Genomic DNA, 22064 nt, shown 5'->3' on the forward strand with positions numbered 1-22064 from the left:
CAATCTTCTGAGACATAGTAACGGTATGGGAATAGACTTTTTCTTTTTAATAAATGATCTGTGTTCAGAAACCATACAGAGTGTTTCCCAGAGGTGATGAACTATTTCTCCCGAAGATGCTGGATTTAAACGCATGAGCATTTTGGAAAGGAAGCTACAGCAAATGAAAAGGTCAACAGATGCCTCTCCCCCTTAACAAATATGGCTTATATTAGACACGCTGTCAAAGATCACCATCCATGCTGTGCAAACGAACCAGAGACAAGCAACAAATTCGGTAACATTGGCTCTCCTTAGTGTGGCGGAATCTCAGGTAACAGCAGTGAGAATCTGCAGCATCCACTCTCAGTTCCGTGAAAGAAGAATTGTATAAGATGGTGTTAAAGCGAGAAAGAAGAATTTATTCCAGATGATTGGAGTAGGTGGGAAGTCTGACTCTAATATGCTGCAACAAAAGGTGGGAGAGATTTCAATCCTAAGAAAGGAAGCCCTGGAGGACCCTTGGGTGGCAGCTGATGGATGTGTGTGGAGGATTTCCATTTGCTAATTGGGATTTAAAGTGTTCCCACAAACACTGCAAGATGGAACCCCATTTTTATCGATGACATTGCTCCTTATTAGACTCTTTAATCCATTTGGAAGATGTGGATCCTACATCCTTGGTCCTTGAGAAAGACAAGAGCTAGGAGAAGACTAAGATTCAATAGCACAGATAAGCAGAGTACCATTTTCCTAAAAGAAAGGCTCCAAGGAAGAGGAAACCTAGGCTAACTGTGATTTCAATATGAAATGTCACCCCCCCCCCCATACTCCATAGGCTCTCCTGTTTGAGCACTTGGTCCCCAGCTGATGGCATTGTTTGGGAGGTTGTGGAAACTTTAGAAGGTGAAGCCTAGCTAGGAGAAGTATGTCACTCGAGATGAGGTTTGAGGTTTTTATAGCTTCTCTTCTCTGTTTCTTGTTTTCCGGGCCAACTTCCTATTCTGCAGCCATGTCTTCCCCAGCATGATAGATGGTATCCTGTAAGGAAATGTAAGCTAAATAAACACCTCTTGCCCCTAGGTTGCTTTCTGTTGTTGGGGTATTGTACTATGCCAACAAGAAAGTAATGCTAACTATTTAGGAAAAAAAGGAAGGGAGGAAGAAAGGGAGGGAGAGCCACATCTCTAAAGTTTATACAAATGTTAAGTATATTAAGGCCAACTTGGTCAATCAGAGTAGAATGTTCCAGGAGAAGACTTAGTCTTGAAAGAACAGAACTTAGAATGCCATATGAAGATTGACTTGACACTCAGGCTAAGCATGTTGGTATGTTAACCCCAGCATTGAAAAAGCAGGGGCAGAGGTAGATGGATCTCTGTAAGTTCAATGCTAGCCCCGTCTGTATAGTGAGTTACAGGATAGCCAAAGTTACACAGAGACCCTGTCTCAAAGAAAGAAAGAAGGAAATAGAAAGTAGGAAAGAAAGAAGGGAGGGGAGAGGAAGGGAGGAAGAAAAGGAAGGAAAGAATAAAAAGAGAAAGAAAGTTAGTTCATACTCAGAAATGTGGTTGTCCACGGATGATGGGCTTGATTAGAAATAAAAGGAGAAATGTACATCTTCTGCTTCAAGACTGTCAGTCCACTCATATGAATGTTGAATAGAATTCAACTTTAGCAGATAATTTCTAAAAACAAGGAAGTTATGGAGGAATGTGATAAATTCTGTGCACTCAGCTTATTAAGAAATTATAGGCATGTTCAGTGAAGACCCAGCAGTGCCCTGTTTAAATTAAAAGATGAAGATCACACAAACATTTCCTGATCCTAAATGTGCCTCTTACTATATGTCTTCAGTGGGTACAGCTCTAAGAGTTTAAAGGTTTCATCACCATTTCTGCTCAAATTACAGACTGACTACAAACTGTATCATTTTACTGGAACTGTGCATGACTCAAGCTAAAAGTAACTCTGGTGATGATAGATAGATAGATAGATAGATAGATAGATAGATAGATAGATAGATGACAGATGGATGGATAGATAGATAGATAGACAGACAGACAGACAGACAGATAGATAGATAGATAGATAATAGATAGATGAAAGATGGATGGATAGATAGATAGATAGATAGATAGATAGATGATAGATAGATAGGTAGATAGACAGAGAGATATCAACCAGTGTCACCCAAAGATTGGTAGATTCTTTAATTAAGAAAACAAAGGCAGAATGCTGGAGAAATGTCTCAGAGTTTGAGAGCACCTGCTATTCTCTTAGAGGACCCAGGCCTAGTTCCTAACATCCATCTATACCTCCAACTCCATGAACTGTCTTCTGATCTCTGCAGGCACAGAACACATGTGGAGTAATACATATGATCATGCAAGCCCATATGCTTAAAATAAAGCATTTCAAAGGTGACAAATGGAGTTCATGATGGTGTTAGAGATGTTTGGAAAATGTGATATGTGATATGTCCAGAACAGAAGTGAAGAGCCTGTAACTGGAGCTCAGATTTGGCAAAAAATAGGGCATCACAGCAGCTAGTATTTTTCTGAAATGAAAAACAGTTAAGTGCATAAATTAAAGAAATGTGGCATATAAAAGACTCAACAAGTCCACAATTTAAATAAACATATAGCAACTGTATGAAATGAATATAAAGATCCCCCAGAGTCAACAGTAAGGGACTGAGGTGAAGAATCAACTAAAAAGACTCTGCAGTATGACTTCACATCTAGATATGAGATAGTAAAAGAGAGGATGAGTGTCCTGGAAGACAGAGCCATAGGAAATCTCTGATCTGAAGCTCAGAGAGTCAAATGTGCTCAAGAAGAAAAGAGCAATACTTCCTAAACATTCAACCACATACACATTCAACAGAAACCTTAGGAAGGGGAGGAGAAAAGAAAGCAGAGCAAGCATTTAGAGATGATGGTGGAGGTATGCGCCTAGCAGCACAAAGTGTTGGTAGATGGAGAAACGGAAACCCTGAAGTCAGCAAGAGCAGACCATTCTCAATGAGTAAGATGACCATGAATAAGCAAGAACTAACATCTGGTAGTAGAAAATAACATTCAGAAAACCACTGCATGGTTGAATATGTAATATAGATATTTCTATCATATATGTGTATGTTATAAAGGAAAATTTGTTGACCATATAAAAATAATCCTAGGAAGAACAGCATACACCTAAACCCAGAAAAATGTGAAATATCTAATTAGTCCTAAAAGAAGTAATGGTATTGAGTTAGGTCATTAGATAAAATGAAGAAGTGAAAGAGAGAGGTGAGGAAGAGAAGAAAGGAAAAGAGAAAGTAAGCAGCTTCTCATAGAGGTTTGACCCAGATTGCACCTTTGGCAAATTCTAAAATCTTCAAAGAAATAATAACAATTAAACAAAAACTATTTTCGGAATATAAAGATAGAGGGACTGCTTCCTGAGGCGTTTCTTAAAGTCAGGGTTAGTCTGATTCAGAAGTCAGAACATGGCACCATTAGACATAATCCTGGCAAACAAGACACCAGATATACAAGATAGAAGAAATGACAATCCTTGGCACATCAGACCAAAAAGCATGTTATAAAGGATTATGCAGCCCAACTAAGTTCAATTTATACTGACATCCAAGGTGGTTTAATGTCTGAAAATCAGTTAATATAATAAAGGGCAACCAAAATAAAACTGTATTAATAAAGACAGACTTCATGATATTCAATATACATAAGAACAACTCAATAATCTAGAAATAAAAAGACATTTGCTTAAGTTAATAAAGATAGTCTGTATATGTCTAATGCCAATACCATCCTTAACAGAGACAGAGAGAATGTTCATCCTGAAGACTGCTTCTGTCCAAAGTAGAGAAAAGAAACTAGGTAGTAGAATAAGACATGAAAAAGGAATTCACAAAACATACAATGGCGACCATCAGAAGTATCTTTACTAATCAATAGCATGATATAACATACAGTAAAAACCTAGACAGAGATAAAACAAAACAAGTAAGTTTTGTGTGTTCCAAAATCATTTTGTTGGTTACAAAATCATTATATAGGTAAATATTTTTTTTTACTAACGCAACTAAAAATTAGAAAAGGAAAGTAAAATAAAATCCATTAGAAAGGGTATAAGAAATAATAAAAGACACAGGAGAACGACTTCAAAGTAGAGAAAGAATTAAAAAACAAAGGCGAATTGAAGAGTGTTTAAGCTCAGACTTTTCACATAAGGTCAAGATTCTGAACCTTTCCAACAGGTCCTTAAGATCACTTCACTTCCTGCCAAGACCACAAGGATTTCCTTTTGTGTGTTTGTTTGTTTGTTTTTATAAAACTTTGCCAGGTAATCTTAGCTATGCGACTATGCAAAGTCCCTGGGTTACCAGAACCAGTATTTTTAGGAAGCTGTGCTACAGTGTCTAGAGTATCTAACCTCAAACGTCACCATAAGCCACAGTGACAATAGTGTGATGTTGGTATAAAGACAAACACATGTGTCCTTGGTGCTCTTACACTTGGAGTCCATTGATTTTGAATAGATATGGCAGATGAACTCAGAAAGAGCATTTTCAACCAATATTTTTAAGACAGTTATTCCAAGCTGGTACAACAAACAATTCTGTGTCAATGCCAAATAAATTGAAATTGAAAGTTTAGTTCACAGTGTACACAAATCAAATGGAAACACACACACACACACACACACACACACACACACACACACACACACACCAGCTTTAAGTTTCCATAGGTAGAGAACAGAACACACTTTTGATTTTGGATTTGCTATTATTTCTTGTATATGCTACCAAGAAACATGACCCAAAAGAGAAAAGCCAGTACAATGTATTTTATAAAACTATGCTGTTCATAATATATAATTGTGGCTCTAGAAAGATGGTTCATCTGTGACAGACTTGGGTTGAATTCACAGCACTACATAGGGACTAACAACCATCTGTAACTATCATTCCCATGTGATCCAGCCCCTTGTTCTAAGGACACACAAAAACACACACATACATGCACAAAATTGGCACTTTTGGTATAATTTCTTATATTATAGGTAAGATCCGACATAAAAACTTAGAACTCAGAAGCAAGCTATTAGAAGAGAGGAATAATCTTGAGATGCATTCTGGGACTTGACCATATAATGAGGGACACTGGCGTCATGGAGGTGGTAGGGTACAGAAGGGAGACTGCGAAAGTCCACTGTGGCAGTCCAGGGGTCTTCTAAACAAAATGACTTCAATTTGAGAAAATACAATTGAAAATGATATTTAAAAATAGAATCTGTAACAAAATCCTATACTCTCTGTAGGAGGGTGTTTGTAGGACTCAAGTTCTTATAAAACATTGTATGACATTAACAAATGATCCACACACATTCTACAATAAACTTGGAATCATGTCTAGATTTCTTTCTGTCCACGGATGAAAAGCCAGCAGATACGAGGGCCAACTATAATTTATTCAGCCCCATTAAGCATCAACTTGCATGAAACGCAAGTTCAATTTTTCCAAAATATATGCTCAGAAAGTATTCAGACTGAATTGTAAGTGACAGAAAAAAAACTGGGGATTGATGGTGTTTTGAAATATCAAGTGCTCTTCAAATTTTTGCTGAACCAAAATAATCCTGTTGTGGCTGAACTGAGTGCTCTTTCCTTCATAACTTGCTCATGGTTTTACTACCCATGCTCTGCCCAACATACTACCTGGCACATGTTACATAAAAAAAACAGTTCTAAGTCTATTAAACAATGCCTAGTGACTTCCAAGGGTCCCTTTTATGGGTCACCCAATTAAATAAACTTATTTAATAATCAACATTTATTGGTAAACACGGGATGCATTACTCTTTGATGATCCTTCTGGATGGGGCTCATAGAGCCCATTAAGATAACTGGGTTTGGCATTTCTCTCTTTTTACGATGAGCACCATAAAACATAGCCCTCCCCAAGTCCTTTTACTATCCTGTGTCGCCTCTGTTCTCTGTAGATACTTAGCATGTATGCATTCATTTTCGGACAGGGGTAATTTGTTATCATTATGGTGTCATGTCTCTGTAACTCTCCACATTCATTATTGCATGTGTTCCATCACAATCCATTCCTGTTCCTCTAGTAATGACATTGTATTATAATTATCTTAAGCATGTTTGAAAGCATTATGCAATGCAAAGTGCTGATCAACCATTAGGCACTGAAACCACCAGACTAAAATAAACACTATGACTACAGTGATCCAATTCATATTGAATTCCTCAAAAAAAATGGTGCCAACTTAATAAACTAAAAGAAAAATTAGTATGCACAAAACAATGAGTGCTCTTGTAAAAAAAAACCCTTGTTTATAAATAATGATTCACACTATAATTGAGAAATTAAGTTTATTTAATAAGTTGGTGCATTTTGCTCAGTCTTTATGCTATGTTGTTTGAGGAGTGTGGGATAAAGTAAACTGTAGCATTAAAAGCCAGCCTCATTCCAATTTATTTTTATAGCATCATACAAAACAACCCAAGCTTAAAGTACATTCAGGCGCGGGGACTCAAATCCCTAATGGGAAGAAAGCGGCTCCATAAACAGATGTGATCATGGATTCTGAGTTTATTTGCTCGTGGCAAAAATAAAAGTACCAACTCAATAAGTTTTAATTTATAGGCATCTCCACCAGAAAGCCTTTGGGCGCTTTGAACCAAACTGACTAAATATAAAATTTCATACAATAAAACTTCATCTGCTCCATTCTGCCTTCTCGCTGGGAAATGTAAATTCTTCAGCTGCAGAAAGGGACAATTTCTCTGTGTCTCTTGTAACTATGCTGTGATCTAAGAGAAAATGCCATTGACTATACTCCTGACACCTGATTGAAGATAGAAGAGACACCAGAGGGTCTCCAGATACCTATAGTCACTGTGGGTCTGCCCTGGCCCTCCTGGACAAATAGATGGTGGTCTGGTCTAAGCCAGGCTAGATATATCCTGTCCCTTTCTTGGGCCAAGTCTCCGTCCTGCATTTTCCTTTTTACTATAAAGATTGGTTCCTAGTATGTGTGTGTGTGTGTGTGTGTGTGTGTGTGTGTGTGTGTGTGTACGTATAGTACATGTGCTGTGTGTGTGAAGACATGTTCATGGGTGTGCATGTTGCTTGATGTGCCTGCACATGTGTGTATAAGTGCATTTGATGTGCCTGCACATGTGTATATACGTGCATAAGAAGCCCAGAGGTTTTATGTTGGGTATGTTCGTCTATCAGCATTATTTTCTGAGTCTCCCACTGAACCTGGAATTTATGGATTTGGCTTCAATGGGTAGACAGCAAGCCATAGAGCTTTTCCTGTCTCCACATCCCCAGTGCCAGGATCATAGACACACACCACCATGCCTAGTATTATCATGGGAACTGGGGATCCAAAGTCAGGTCCTGATGCTTACACAGCAAACATTTTACTAAATAATTCATCCCTCGAGCCCTGACATAAAGATATGTTTAAACACATTTGTCATGGAAAGTACAAATTTGAGACGATGAGACGGAAGTGTGGTGCTTCTGACCTTACCTGACGTTATCTTCCTTCAGCGTCTCAGTGGTGAATTCCAGTATGTCTGCCGCTGTCCCCACAAACATCAGAAGAAGTTCTGAGAGTTGGTCTCTCGTAATAGTGCCTCCAATGGGCAAAAGCCACCGTCCAAGGATCAATATCAACAGCAGCGTTTGATGGAGTGCTAGGGTCCAGACTGGATCACATACCAATAATAAGGTATCTAGGAACTCCGAGGTCTATTGAACAGAGACAGCCCATAGACATCAGGATTAGAGACCATCAGTGTGTAGGAGATTGTCTACTTCAACATGGATTTCATTCAGCAGTGTGTTTCTGTCAACATTTTTCAAGAGCCATTCTTAATTTAATAAGAAAAATGCCACCCCTTTTAGATGAACACCCTAAAAAGGAAATATAATGGAGTCCTTAAGGTCAGAGTTACCCTGTGGCTAATTTAAATCTTACACTTAGTAAGACGATATCTTGTAATAGTTAAAGGACCAATGTAATAATCTTTTAAAGATCATTGTGGATTTTATTATACTCTACAATAAAGTATAACACATAGCACAGTTTGATAAGTTCCATATTAAGATTATAAAAAATCTAGTATTTTCTTTAACTGACTTTAAATCTGAATTTACTAACAGGGTTTCTCTGTGGCTTTGGGGCCTGACCTAGAACTAGCTCTTGTAGACCAGGCTGGCCTCGAACTCACAGAGCTCCTCCTGCCTCTCCCTCCTGAGTGCTGGGATTAAAGGCGTGTGCCACCACCGCCTGGTAGCATTGGGAGTTTTAACATACTACAATCTTTTTTTTTGTTTTACACTGCCTTAAAATTCTAGCCAGAAAAACATTAGTGTTTGTCCATTTGCTTAATGGAAGAGAATAATTGTAATATTTCCTATCTTTGCTCTGAATACATAGAATATTATTCAATAATCCATAATTCAGCAAGAAAAATTCAGTGTGCCTTTATTTTTAGGTTTTGAGAAAAACTTAGATCCCCTACTAAATTTTGGAGGAAATATCCTTCCCATTAAATTTTTAAGTAAATTTCAAAGCATGTTATTACTGGTTTAGGCTAAAATATTTCAAGACTACAAAAGCTGTGTCACAAATAGACAGGATAATGATGTCAGGTGACCTCTGCCAAGGGCATAGCTACTCTTGTACAAAATCGAAACACACCTCCTGATCAGTTGTTCATACCAAATCTACAGTACAAAGGGAGAGGAGTGATCAAGGAAGATGGGAACCTTGATGGAGTCCATACAGGAAGATCAAATATTTTTATCACTTGTTTCTTGATGTCTCTCCTATGTGGCTTTGCATACAACTCACTTAACACATTACCAGGATAAATGCTACTATTTTAGTTAAGATGAAAAGCAAGTGACTTGTCCACAGTGGCACAGGGAAGTTCTACTAGAACGTGAATGATAATGCATGCCTTGCTCTATTCTCCTCTGGGACTCAACAGTGTATCTTATTTAAGAAAACATTTCTCTGGGGTAGTGACTTTGTTTGTCTTGAGTCCCCTCTGTAAACTGTTTGCAAACAGGTCATCATCAACTTGCAAAATATAAGATGTGTGAAGAAAAAAAAGCCACTCTATCACTGAATTTTGGCAAACAGCCTTTTCTATTATATGGATGCTATATATAAACATAATGAATATATAATAACAAATATGTATTTATATATTCCCCAACTACTTTAATAAAATAAGAAAAGAAAATAAGAGTTATGTTCATTGGAAAGGAGGAAATAAAACTATCTTTGCTGACATCACATACTTTTATATGTAGAAAATCCTAAAGATTTGGTGGGGAAAATACACAAAAACTTTAGTGGAGCTAATGAAGAAATTGTAGAATAAAGGTTGATATTCAAGAGTCAATCTTCTTTTTCTATACTAATAAAAAATAGATGTTAAAACTAAAATTTATAATCACATTGTCACTGTGAAAAATAAAACACTTGGTTATGAATCTAATAAAATGTTAAATATATGTATGTTATATATGCATCTATATTAAAATACATTATATATATCAGATCTATAGAGACATAGATATAGATAATAAAACTACTAATACTGAGGAGTTCAACCAGCCTTTCTGTTTTCTGGGTAGTACTGAGAGTCAACACTGGACCTTGTATCTATGAGACATAAGTTGTAGCTCTAAGCTATGTCCACAGTTCTTGCAGGCTGAAAGCGAAGATGGACTAACTGGAGAGATGGCTCTTGTTCATTGCTAAGCGGACTCATCAGTGTCAATATGTCAAGTGATCCATGACTTGTCACGTATTTGATGCCAGCTCAACCATAGCATCATCAAACTATTTTGTGAGTGGTGAGGAACTGAGTCTAAGGATGCTATGGAGAACTAAATTATCCAAAATAGCTCACAAAACTGTGTTCAACCCCCAGCATCACATATACCTGGTGTGGTGGTACACGCCTATAATAGCATGTGTAAAGTGGAGACAGGAAGATTAGAAGTTCAAAGTCATTCTCAGCTACATAGTGAATATTTAGCCAATCTGTACTGTGTGATACCCTGCCCCAAATCTATACAGATGTTGGACTAACATATCATCAAGATGCAAGATATATTAAGAAGGGAGATTATGTATGTATGAGTGCAGGAGGTTTATGGGAAATTCAGATACCTTCCTCTCATTTATGCTGCAAATTTGAATTTACTCTGATTAAAGAAAGATGTTATTAGGCACAACTATATATTAAATATAGACATAATTAGAGTACCTAAATTTGTGACAATATAATTAATATGCTGTAATATGATACATTTTAGTTATGTTTCTATATACTTGTTGTAAGAGTTGTGCTTCTAATGCATGTGATTATTAATGTTAAGTACACCAGCACGTAGGTGATGCAGGTTTAATGAAGGAAACACATCTTCTTTTACAATTCTTGTGCCCCCAAATTTTGCAACTTTATGAAACTTATCATAAATTATGGGAAAAGCTCTCACCAAATATATGATCGTTCCCACTCCGTTGGTAGGTCTCTGGGATGTCGAGGTTTGATTGACATTTCCTCCGGTGCTGATGTTCTGTGCCAGGATGCTGCAATTCTAAGAATTGAGGGCAGGTGTGGAAAAACTGTCACAGTGAAGTAACAACAAAGCGGCTTCACTCCATGCAAGAGAGGATGAAGATGTGGGACATTTCCAGGGTCCCTGTAAACATTACCTGAGACCAGAATATGAAGTGGAGAGTACCAAAAAGAGCGTTCAAGGCCTGACCCTGAATGCATGGAGGATCCAGATGCTGAGCCATCTTAGAGAGCTATAAAATCTATGGGTTAGTTAGTGGGGTCCCTTTCTTGAAACTTTTTGGGAGCAATTGTGATACAAACTCTAAGAATACATTTATTTTATGAGTTTGTTTTCTTACCAAGAAAGCACTCAATCTAAAAATATCATTCCAGTTAAATAAATAATCCAATTACTCTTCACCCTTCAGGCTTCGGCACAAACAAGTCAGCACGTCCAGCATCCCAGATGCCAGTGTTGCTACGAAGCCAACTTAGGGCTGTGGGAAATTTGATAATTGACCTAAAGGATGATTTCCTTCTTTCCTCTCTTCATTATGCAAACAAACTGTCTGTAATCATATCTAGCCAGATATTGGGAAACTGAGGTAGAATATAGGTGGGAAAATTTAATAAGACAACACTTGGCAAAGTAGCCATTTCAGCCGTAGACTTTACAAACTGGCTTTAGAGAGTGATCGACTCTAAGTATCTGCAGTGCTGGCATGTTTTATAAACACACACACACATACACACACGCACGCACACACACACGTACACATGAGAGAGAGACAGAGCAGAGAGACTACCACCAATCATCACCACCATCACTACCATATTCCATGATTACACATTTCTTTAGAGAGAAGTTATGGGGTGGGGTGGGAAGAACTAAAGCTATAAGAAGTGTTTTTTTCTTAATTATTCTCAATACTGTACCATTTATACCATTAGCCATTTGACAAGTAGACAATAAAGTCTACCAAGAAGCCATTGTTTTCTGCTCTCAACTTAAGTGACTAGTGTTCTAAGTGAAATAACGTGATTAGGAGTATGCACACTATGCATGTGTGTGTGTGTGTGTGCATGCATGTATGTGTGTACATGCAAGTGAATGTACAAGTAAGCATATGTGTGTGAATGTGAATGCACACACATTGTGTGTGCATGTGTTACGTGTGTGTGCATGACTGTGTGTGCATGTTCATGTTAGTAAATGTGCGTGTGTGTATGTTGTATGTGCATGCATATATGTGTATACACAAATGTAACCAACGTTTAAAGAAGAGATAGTGTAGCCAAAACACTGAATCTTTGATGCAAATCACCAATCATCATCTGTCGAGTAACTTGATGAGCTTAACTATGTAACTGTCACTAGAGACAAAACTTTAACCACCTGTTTTTTAGAGGTATAAAAACATGCTGTGTATTAAAAGTGCTGAGGTGCTAGGCTCTAATACCTTTATCAGTAAAACTGTGTAAACATCTTGCTATTAGGGGAAACGACACGACACTCTTGAAGGCGGCGCCTTCTAATGTGGAAGCCAACAGCTTTTCATGTGCATCATGGCACTAACTGAGCTCCTCTCCTCTCCTCGGTACTCAGTTTTAGACTGATGGACCTTTTCTTCGCAAGACATCAAGGCTGCCAAAAGCAGGGGGCTGACCCATTCACCCTGATTTGACCTGCTCTGCTTTTGTGTCTGGTGTTTTAGTGGACACCATCATCCAGAGGATTTTAGGAAGGTAATTTTGGTACCGGCATGGCTATGTCATTGATTCATGGCTATGTCATTGAACCCTAAAATATCCCTTTGACTTGAAAGTGACAAGGACATCATGAAGAACTGGGCATTTCCATCACTTTCAATGAGCTCTCTCCCAAGCAGAGCTCAAGTGTGGTTAGAGTTGAAATCCTTAGGACATTGTGGTTCGCATGTGTGTAGCATACATTACTTCAGGAATGACGGGATGGCACTGGTCATCTAGAACAGTTGGGATGCAAGAATATAGAGAATATGAACCAAAACTAAGATTTATTTTTTTAATTTAAATTCCGTGTATGTGTATGTCTCCTTGTATTTTTATGCCATATGCCTGCAGGTGACTGAAGAGGCCAGAAAAGGGTGTCAGATTTCCCGGACCTGGAGTTCCAGGACTTGGTGGGCCGGGTGGGTGTTGAGACCTGAACTCGGGTTCTCTGCAAAAGCAGCAAGTGTTCTTAACCACCTATCCGTTTCTCTAGTTTCATAAATGACAAGTAAGTGATTCTTTTCCATCATGGAAAAACTCAGATGATTCTTAGGTGAGCTCCCCTGAAACATTAGAGTGTATTCTTCTGGGCCGCATGTTGGTTCTGAACTTGTCTTTAAAGCCCCACGGCTGTCTTCTATAAAACAGAAATATCTGCACCATGCCTAATGTTTGAGGTCCTTAAATCTCTGCGTGAAAAAATCTATCTGAAAACTCTGTGAAATTTCAGGTTCTATGTAATAAAATCGATTGTCACAACTAGAGGACAAAGGGGATTTCTATATCTCCCTCAATTCTGAAATGCCACTGATTTCTTTAAACATAACCCCAATATTTTTCTCTCTCTTTTTTTTCCAACTTGCATCTCTGCTTGCCCTGACTGCTTCAATCTCTTAGTATTCATTTTAATTTCCAGTGTCAAATCACAACAATGAAGGTTCGATTTCTTTTGTAGTATGAGAATCACAGAAGTTCTGCCCAAGGCTCAAATCTCTCTCTCTCTCTCTCTCTCTCTCTCTCTCTCTCTCTCTCTCTCTCTCTCTCTCTCATTAAAAAGAGTTTTTGGTTGCATGCTTTTGGTTGTAATGGGATTTGACCTGTATATCCATTGGCTGTGTAATACATTTATGTTACGAAAGCATTTGGGAGAAACGAATTCTTATTGTGGATGATAGCCATGTTATAGAATTGGATGTGCAGAGAATAAATTGATTCAAATCACCTCAGCTTGTTTTCGCACTCCTGACAGGAGAGTCAAGTGGTCCTCTGGCTCTCTGTGGTCTTTTTGATCAAAGCCATGGTGACTTGAATTAACCAATCTACAGTTACCAAAATACTTTAATGCAGACATTGAGGTTGCCTTGAACTTTAATGAGTTTCAGCAAGAGGTCTGAGGAGGAGAAATGCTTTATTGGTGGCTACATGATTGATATTTGCTTGGGGGTTTCTTAAAAAGAGATCCGCAAAGGTAAATTACTCTCTTTTGTACCTCAAGTGTGCAGGAAGCGTTTTCAGATAAAGTTACATATGAATTGGAGACTCAACCTTGATATAAAATAACAGCCACAGTAAAGAAAATCTATACAGGGTCAATTTTGAGCAAATCTTGCCTAAAGCATTTTATCATTGAAGCTTCCAAGGCTGGTACAGGAGAGCTAACAAAACAAACGACAGGCTCGGTCTTGAGTCTACCAGCCAGACAAGTTCACGGAGGAAGTAGGTCGATATTTAAAACATTATATAAACCAGGTATGCTGAACTCAGGAGTCTGAACTCAGCAAGTTGAGGCAGGAGAATTACTTCAAGTTCAGGGCCAGCCTGGGCTATATAGGCAAATACTAGGGCAGTCTGTGGCTCAAGAAAACAAACACGAGTGATGGGAACTGCTTTATGAATGGGGATTGGATTAGGAGCCATGGTCATCGTCTGTGTGGTTGTATATGTATGGTACCTTTCCCTGTGGTGGGCTCCATGATATTTCTCCCTTATATTTAATATCAAGGCCCTAGAAGTACATTTTATTCGGCTTTTATTTTTAATTGTGTGTGAATGTATCTATGTGTGTGTGCGCGCGTGTGCGCATGCAAGCACAAACCTGCACCCACATGCATGCTGCTGCCTGTTGAGGCCAGAAGAGGGCAATAGAGATCCTGGAAATGTTACAGGCAGTTGTGAGCAACCAGATGTGGGTACTGGAATCTGAACTGCAGTCGTCTGCAAGAGCAGCAAGTGCTCCTAACTGCTGAGCTTTCTCTTCAACCCAAAGATTTCTCTTTTACTATGATGTCCCACCAAGCTCCAAAAGTGTGTATCCTGCAATCTGCTCCCCTTGTGTTTTCAATGGTCCCTAGAAGTTGGAATGTATTCATGTGGACACAGATAAAGGTTTTTTTTTTTTTAAAAATGTAGTTTCATTTTTAACTCTGATATTTCTTAAGAACATCTTCCTAATAATGCCAGATCAAGGCCTTAGCATAATGAAACACTTAGCATAACTTCTTGGGACACCCTGAAACTGCAAATCTTCGATCATACTCACAGAGATAGGGAGATGGCTGAGCGCTTAATGACGGGCTGTGTAAGAATGAGGACCTGAGTGTAAATTCCCAACATCCATGTGAAATCTGGGCTTTTCTGCATGACCCTATGACCCCAGAGCTGGCAGGGACAGGCAGAGGAGAATTCCTGGGCTTGCTGACAGAGTTCAGTGACAGATCTTGCCATGAGGAAATTTGGCAGAGAGGGATGGAGGAGAACATCCTGTACCTTCTGTTGTCTTCTTCAGGAAGAACCCAGTTTCAGAAATGTACATGGACACACCCACACAGGGACATACAAACATAAGCAGATAAACAGATCATTTTCACAGCCCCCTGTGAACTCAAGCTAGCATGTCTTGGGGAAAGAAGGGTGGATCTTAGAAGACCACTATGCTTGTTGGTTCCTCCTCCTCCTCCTCCTCCTCCTCCTCCTCCTCCTCCTCCTCCTCCTCCTCCTCCTCCTCCTCCTCCTTCTTCTTCTTCTTCTTCTTCTTCTTCTTCTTCTTCTTTGTCAATTTAATACAAGCTAGGACCATCTTGGAGGAGAAAAACTCAATTGAAAAAAATGGCCCCATCAGACTGACCCGTAAGCAAGCTCGTGAGGCATTTTCTTGATTGGTGATTAATATAGAAGAGCCCAGTTCACTAACGACAGAGCCCCTCTCACGCTGGTGGTCCTGGTCTATAAGAAAGCACGCTGAGCAAGCCTTGATGAGCAGCACTCCTTCATGGCCTCTGCTTTAGTTCCTGCCTTTACGCTCTTGCCTTGCTTGAGTTCCGGTCTTGGCTTCCCTCAATGGACTGCAATCAGGCTTATAAAGCCAAATAAACCCTTTCCTTCCCAAGCTGCTTTGGGTCATGGTTTTAACCACAGCAATAGAAAGCTAATTAAGACAATCACCCACAGCAAGTGCTAGTTAAATAATTGTAACTCAGAACTCACTGTGATTATTTAATTTATTTTTGATAGATTAGGGTGTCACTTTCCTTTGCCCCTGGCCTCTTTTTTCTTCAATTCTAGATAATTCCAAACCCTTGGGAAGGCATGGTAATGACACAGATCTTGTCCTGTTCTGAAAGTGGACTGTTGCTGAACATCACCATCGTTTGCTTTTTAGGAATGCATACCTGGTTTCCATGGTGCAATTCAAGGAGCCACAAGGATGGCATGATGTTGATCAGGTATAAAAAGATGGCCGGAGAAAGCCTGAAAGGAGAGAAAGTGAGTTTAGCTTTTGTTTTGTTTTAATTTCCAGAAAAAAAAACATAAGGAAGGGGCCACGGAGAGGGCTCAGCAGATACAGTGCTTCCTGCAACCCAAGGACCTAACGTAGGTCCATGAACCTACTATGTAAATGCCAGGTGACCTTGAGTGATCCCCAAATGCACGAAGTGAGGACAGAGGACCCTCTGAGCAAGATGACTGGCTAAGCTAGCTGAATGAACAAATTCTAGGTTCAAATGTGACACCCTGCCTCATTATAGAAGGTGAAGAGGGACTGAGGAAGGCATCCAATATCAACCCTTTGCCTTCCGTGTGCACAGGCACTCCTTAAACACATGAGCTCCCACAATGTGAACACACATGTACCACACACACACACACACACACACACACACACACACGCTTTCCCAAAAGAAGGAAAACAAACGCCCAAGCGCAATCACCAACCATGCTACTCTCTGTCGTTGTTACGTGATTTCTGCTGCGGGGATTACAGAGAAGAGCTACAGTAACTGCAAAGCCTCTACCAGCTGCCATTCACACCGAATCCCTAATCCAATTAATAGAAGCTGACTGTAAGATGGCACTGGGGACACTGCCAATTAGTTTCAGGCACAACACTGCTTATTTTGTGTTTAAGATGTTTTACAGAACGCAAATGCAGCCAGAACAAATCCTGGGTTTATTTCGACATTGCAGTTTCAGGGAGCGTTGTAGGAATTTTCTTTCTTTCTATTCTCAATGTAGAATTCTGAGATCTTAGATGATGACTTCTTGCTAGAACACAAAATCCCAATGACAAGGGCCAGAAGGGAGAATGGCTCATTGGTTTCCCGTGAATTTGCCAAACCTGGAAAATTAAAAGAAAAGCCATAGCCGGAGGTTTGGGAATTTTCGAGAGGTTGGTTCAATATTTGCTAATTCCTGATTCGGAGGGAAGTCTGAGGAGTGGGCTGATAGAGATGCTTACGTTCGAATGACCTGTGCTGTTAATCTACCCATTTTTTCCCAGTTCACACAATGGCTACAAGTTTGGTAGTCAATTCTTAATGTCAGGGGTCAATTCCCATGGCTTTGTCAGTGGTATTGTCTTTCTTAGAGCTCTGGAGATTGAAGCTCACCATAGCGGGTCAGCAAGGTGGAGTTTGGGTGCAGCTCCCATTCTGCCTCCTACAGGAGAACTTTGGGCTTGTCTCAGCACACGTTCCGGGAGAGCCCTTCCATGCCCCTCCTCTTTTTAAAAAAGTTTCATTTTACTAGGGTTCACTTGTATGATATAATTCAATCTCCAAATCCTGTCCTGTTTATGACTATGAAATCCGGAGGGGAGCTGTGGTAGCACACAGTAGCTGTATTAACCTGGCAGGGATCATTATGCCCCAGTGTCTGGCGGATGAACCTGCTGAAGAGAAAGTGGGTTATACTCCTGTTTATTATGAAATTGTGCCTGTGTTCCTTATTTTCACAATCTAGAACCACCAGGCAATGAGTCTCAGTGGGGGATTGCCTGGATTAGATTGCATGTGGAGAGAGAGAGAGAGAGAGAGAGAGAGAGAGAGAGAGAGAGAGAGAGAGAGAGAGAGATTCTTAACTGAGGTAATTGACTTGGGAAGGTTCACTCTGAAGGTGGCGGCAGCACCAGCACCATCTAGGCTAGTCTCAGAACCCTGTCAGCATGGAGACAGCTAGCAATAAAACATGCAGAGATCCAAGCATTTATTCTCTCTGTTCTGACCGTGGATATGATGAATCCAGCTCTTGTCTTGACTTCCCCACAATAATGGGTTGTAACTTAGAATCAGAGATGAAATAAATCCTTTCTTCTCTAAGTTGATTCCGGGGCAGTGTGTTTTTTTTTATCACAACAACAGACATGAAACTAGTACAATGTGAATTGAACATGTGCCCTTAAAATTTTGACATAATAAATTGGGCACAGTGATGCACACCTGCAATCTCAATACCCTGGAGGTTTATGCAGGAGGACTGCAAACTTGAGGCCAATTTGGATGGACAGCAAGATTCCTTTTAAAACCAAACAGTAGTAGTAGTAACAACAACAGTAATAATAGTGATAATAAAATGAAATAAGGGAAATGTTCATTCCAAATTTATTTCTTCACCTTGTGTTTTGCTTTAGTTTTGGTTTTTCAAAACTACACAGTTTCTCTGTGTAGCGCTGGCTGTCCTTGAACTCACTGTAGACCAGGCTGGCCTCAAACTCACAGAGATCCACCTGCCTCTTCCTCCTGGGATTAAAGGTGTGCACCACCACCATGTGGCATATTTTGCTTTGGATTAAATTCTTCCTTGGCAGAGTATCTCTAAATCAAACTTGTAATTTGATCCATTTTATTAAAAATGTTTTTAGTACACATTTGTATTTGTGAGACTAAATATTACCCAAATTGCACTATTATAAATCAGAGAATAAAGATAATGGGAAAAAATAGGTGCAGTTTTAAAAGGTTATTAACCCTTTTGTTATCATCTTTTGTCTTCTGTAAAGAAAGGGCGAGAAAAAAAAAGAGGTCTTTTTAAAAAAAATCAATATTTAATATAGACACTCTCCTACTTTTGATTTCTTGCCAAAACCAATTTTGAAGCAAAAGGTTATGGGTCCAGATATTATTAAAATCTGATATGGAAGACGTCTGAGCTGCAGGAAAATGTCAAAAACCCATGTTGAGCATGCTCTTAAACGAAAGAAACCATCAAGTGTTTGACCATCTACGCCACAGAAAGCGTGAGGAGGCGCTACCGTGTGACATGGGGAAGGAAGTGAATTCTGGTCAGAGGGCAAGCTACACGCTGGCAGTTGTTTTTGTTTGGAAGCACCGAATATTGGCTGAAGCGAAAGATTGCTAACCTCAAATGAATCTGGAGACTAATGCCTAGTAATGCTGTTAGAATAGTAGGATGGGGAAGTATCAGGCTGAGCACACACTCGCTCTCAGTGGAAGCTGAGAATAAAACAATGACCTTCATGTCTTTGATGAACTAGATTCATTTCTTTAATTAGAAAAAAATATTATCCATTTCAGTGTATGTTCCCTAATTAGGAGACTGGCTCTCCAAACACACACACACACACGCACGCACGCACGCACGCACGTGCCCCTGAAGATTCAGGATTTTCTCTCTGCTGTAATATAGAAAGTCTAACCACTCTCATCCAATAATCAAAGACTCCATGATCCATTTTAGTTTTACCTTCCTTTACCCCAACCACATCCCATCAAGACCAGTGACTCAATAACCCAACTTGCTGTGTTTTTTGGACAAAGCAAATCAAAATAAACAGGAACGAGGACTAGGTCAGTGATGTCGTACTTTGCTGGCGTCTTGGGTTCCAACCCCAGTGCTGTTAAAGCAAAAGCAATTTGTAAGAGGTTCCCTTTCTTCAACCCTTCTTTAGTAGAGTTATCTGACATAGAGAAGGAGGTGAAAAGAAAGAATCAATAGAGGAATTAATTTACTCAAGTCTATCCGCAGCCTCCTCTAACAAACAATGGGCCTGGGTTTAGAACAGCATCCTTTACAGCTGAGCTATAAAGAAAAGATGTGAAATGCCTTTAAATGTGGACATCTCCCCCAAACAATGAAAACTGTTTTGGAATAATCTTCTGTACCTATCTGCCCATTTACATCAGACTTGCTCTGGCAGGACATGGCAGGCAATATTCAGAATCTGTCTTGCTGAGACACTGTGCGATTTTGCAACCATGTGGATGTTAGATCAGCTTTCTGAATCGAAGCTCTCTGAAGGCAGTCCCTGCATCTTCCGACCTTTCCCTCTCTTTGATTGTTTATTTTCCTGACTCAGTATCTTGTGTTCAGCTCGTGTTTGTTCAGCAAACTTTAGCTGTTTAAATGCTTGTATTTACGAATCAAGGAATCAAGAGTAAATGAATGGGTAAAATGGATGAGTCTACTGACATGCACCTAGACCTTTTGTTTCTGCAAGTCCAGCACCAAAGATGTTCTTCGTGCCATGGCCTTTGAGGAATTATTACTCACCATTTATTTTTTTAAAGATTAATATACATTTTTATGTATGTGTGTATCCACATTTGTGCAGGTGTCCACAGAGGCCAGCAGGCAGCATCAGATCCCCTGGTCCTGGAGGAGTTACATGTGGTTGTGAGTCGCCCGAAATGGGGGCTAGGGAGTGAAGCTGCATCCTCTGGAAGAGCAGTAAGTGCTCTTGACTGCTGAGCCACTTCTCCAGTCCAGTGCCTGAGGCAGAATGGCCAGTAGAAATGGTCACATTTGGAAGACCTGAATTGGAATACCGCCTCTTCCTTTCCTTCATGTTGGGAAACTTTTTTATGTTTTGAGACATAGGCTGGTTAGAGCATTAGCAGAAGCAACGTGAGCCATGTGACCAACATTTCAGATGCTCGATTACATAGCTTCTGCCTTCTCTGGGCTCAGCTCTGAAATGTTGCCCATGGCTACACATGAGTGACGATGCATAACAATTACTTAGTCCTTTTAGTGGAGTGCTTTTTTAAGAGAACCTGAGACCAATTCTGTTATTAAACCACAATTCTCACAATTAAACTTATTTAAAACTGCTTAAATGAGAAGAGGCAGTTAGCACTGCCGAAAACACCCCTACCGCTGGCTTCACATTTGACCTTCATGAAGTGGAGAAGTGTGTGGGCCACTTGCCCATTTTTAGCTCCAAGATGAGGCCCACTCTGAGTCCTCCATGCTTCTGGGCTATGTTACTCTTCTTCCTTACCAAGCTTCTGCAGCCTTCTTCCAATGCTAGAGATGACGTACGCCACCCTGTCTCAGACTTTCACGCATGTGTGTGCCTCTTTTTTCAATGCAGCCTGACTATTTCCTTCTCCCCGGTTCATGTCAACAATGTGGGGGAATAGGGACTCCCTTAGAAATCTTTGACATGCCACTCAAGTCTCAAGCTTTCCTTTCATTCATTTTCTCCATATGCTTCTAAATTTATAATTATATATGGGTGTTTGTGTGTTAGATATCATTGGGTTATGTATCTTCCCCCAAGTATCCTAAATTTTAGTGCACATTCAATTTTGACTACCTGTTCCTAATTAAACAACACCCTCTGCTCCTTCAGAGCGCCTGGCACAAACACTTAGTGATTTGATAAGGACCCTGGCTTGATTAGAAATACCTTCTTGAAATAAAACCACAAATTAATTTTATTGAGTTAAACTAATGTTTTTTTTTTTCTGCTCTTAGAAGAAGTGCAGTGTCTCATCCTGAGAAGATAGCTATGTTGTATTAGTTTGAAGGACTGGAGTATCCTTTAAAATGTCTTTATAATTTATTTATTCTGTGTATGCTGCATGCATGCATGGCACAACACATACATTTAAGGCAGAGGACAAATTTATGGACTTAGTAGCTTCTGAGGATTGAACTCGGATCCAAGGACTTGTCAGCAAGTGTCTTTATCCATTAAGTCATCTTACTGTCCCAGGTCTGTAGTATTGATTTTGTATCATCAATACTCTTCAGTTTTGGAACCAAAGAGAGTTTGGATTTTAAAATTAATAAATTGAATCTTCTCCTATGTTTGGCTGTGTCACCAATCGATTCATATGGTCTTTCTTGGGAGCTTTGTTTTTGTTTTTGTTTTGTTTTTTTGTCTCGGCTTCAGGAATAAGTAGGTTCCAAGCAACTCGCTTGATGACTAATGCCACAAGAGGACCAAGCCAGCTCAGAAATCAAATGAGTTAGATTTCTGGAAACTTCTTCATGAAAATGTCACACATTATACTGCTGGACAATGACTATGACACATCCAAGTGGGACATTCGTACAAAACTGACCATAGCCCATCACCAACGAGCTAGCTTCTTGGAGAAACTCAAAATACATTATAATCTCAATTATTGTCAGAGAATTAAAGTTGTCGGGCGCTGCTATTTTAACACCAAAT

The 22064-nt window shown here is 39.5% G+C and overlaps 1 protein-coding gene across 1 annotated transcript in view; it reads right to left on the reverse strand.

Annotated features, from left to right (window-relative positions):
* Positions 1-22064, reverse strand: part of Tmem26 (transmembrane protein 26) — a 46186-nt gene that overhangs the window by 13239 nt on the left and 10883 nt on the right. Inside the window, exons 2-4 of the mRNA XM_075980058.1 lie at positions 16036-16114; positions 10551-10652; positions 7558-7778 (exon numbers count right to left, since the gene is read on the reverse strand). Of these exons, the coding sequence (XP_075836173.1) occupies positions 7558-7778; positions 10551-10652; positions 16036-16114 (402 nt within the window). The remainder of the gene's footprint in view (positions 1-7557; positions 7779-10550; positions 10653-16035; positions 16115-22064) is intronic.

This window comes from Microtus pennsylvanicus, chromosome 7 (genome assembly GCF_037038515.1).
Source record: "Microtus pennsylvanicus isolate mMicPen1 chromosome 7, mMicPen1.hap1, whole genome shotgun sequence".
Lineage (NCBI taxonomy): Eukaryota > Metazoa > Chordata > Mammalia > Rodentia > Cricetidae > Microtus > Microtus pennsylvanicus.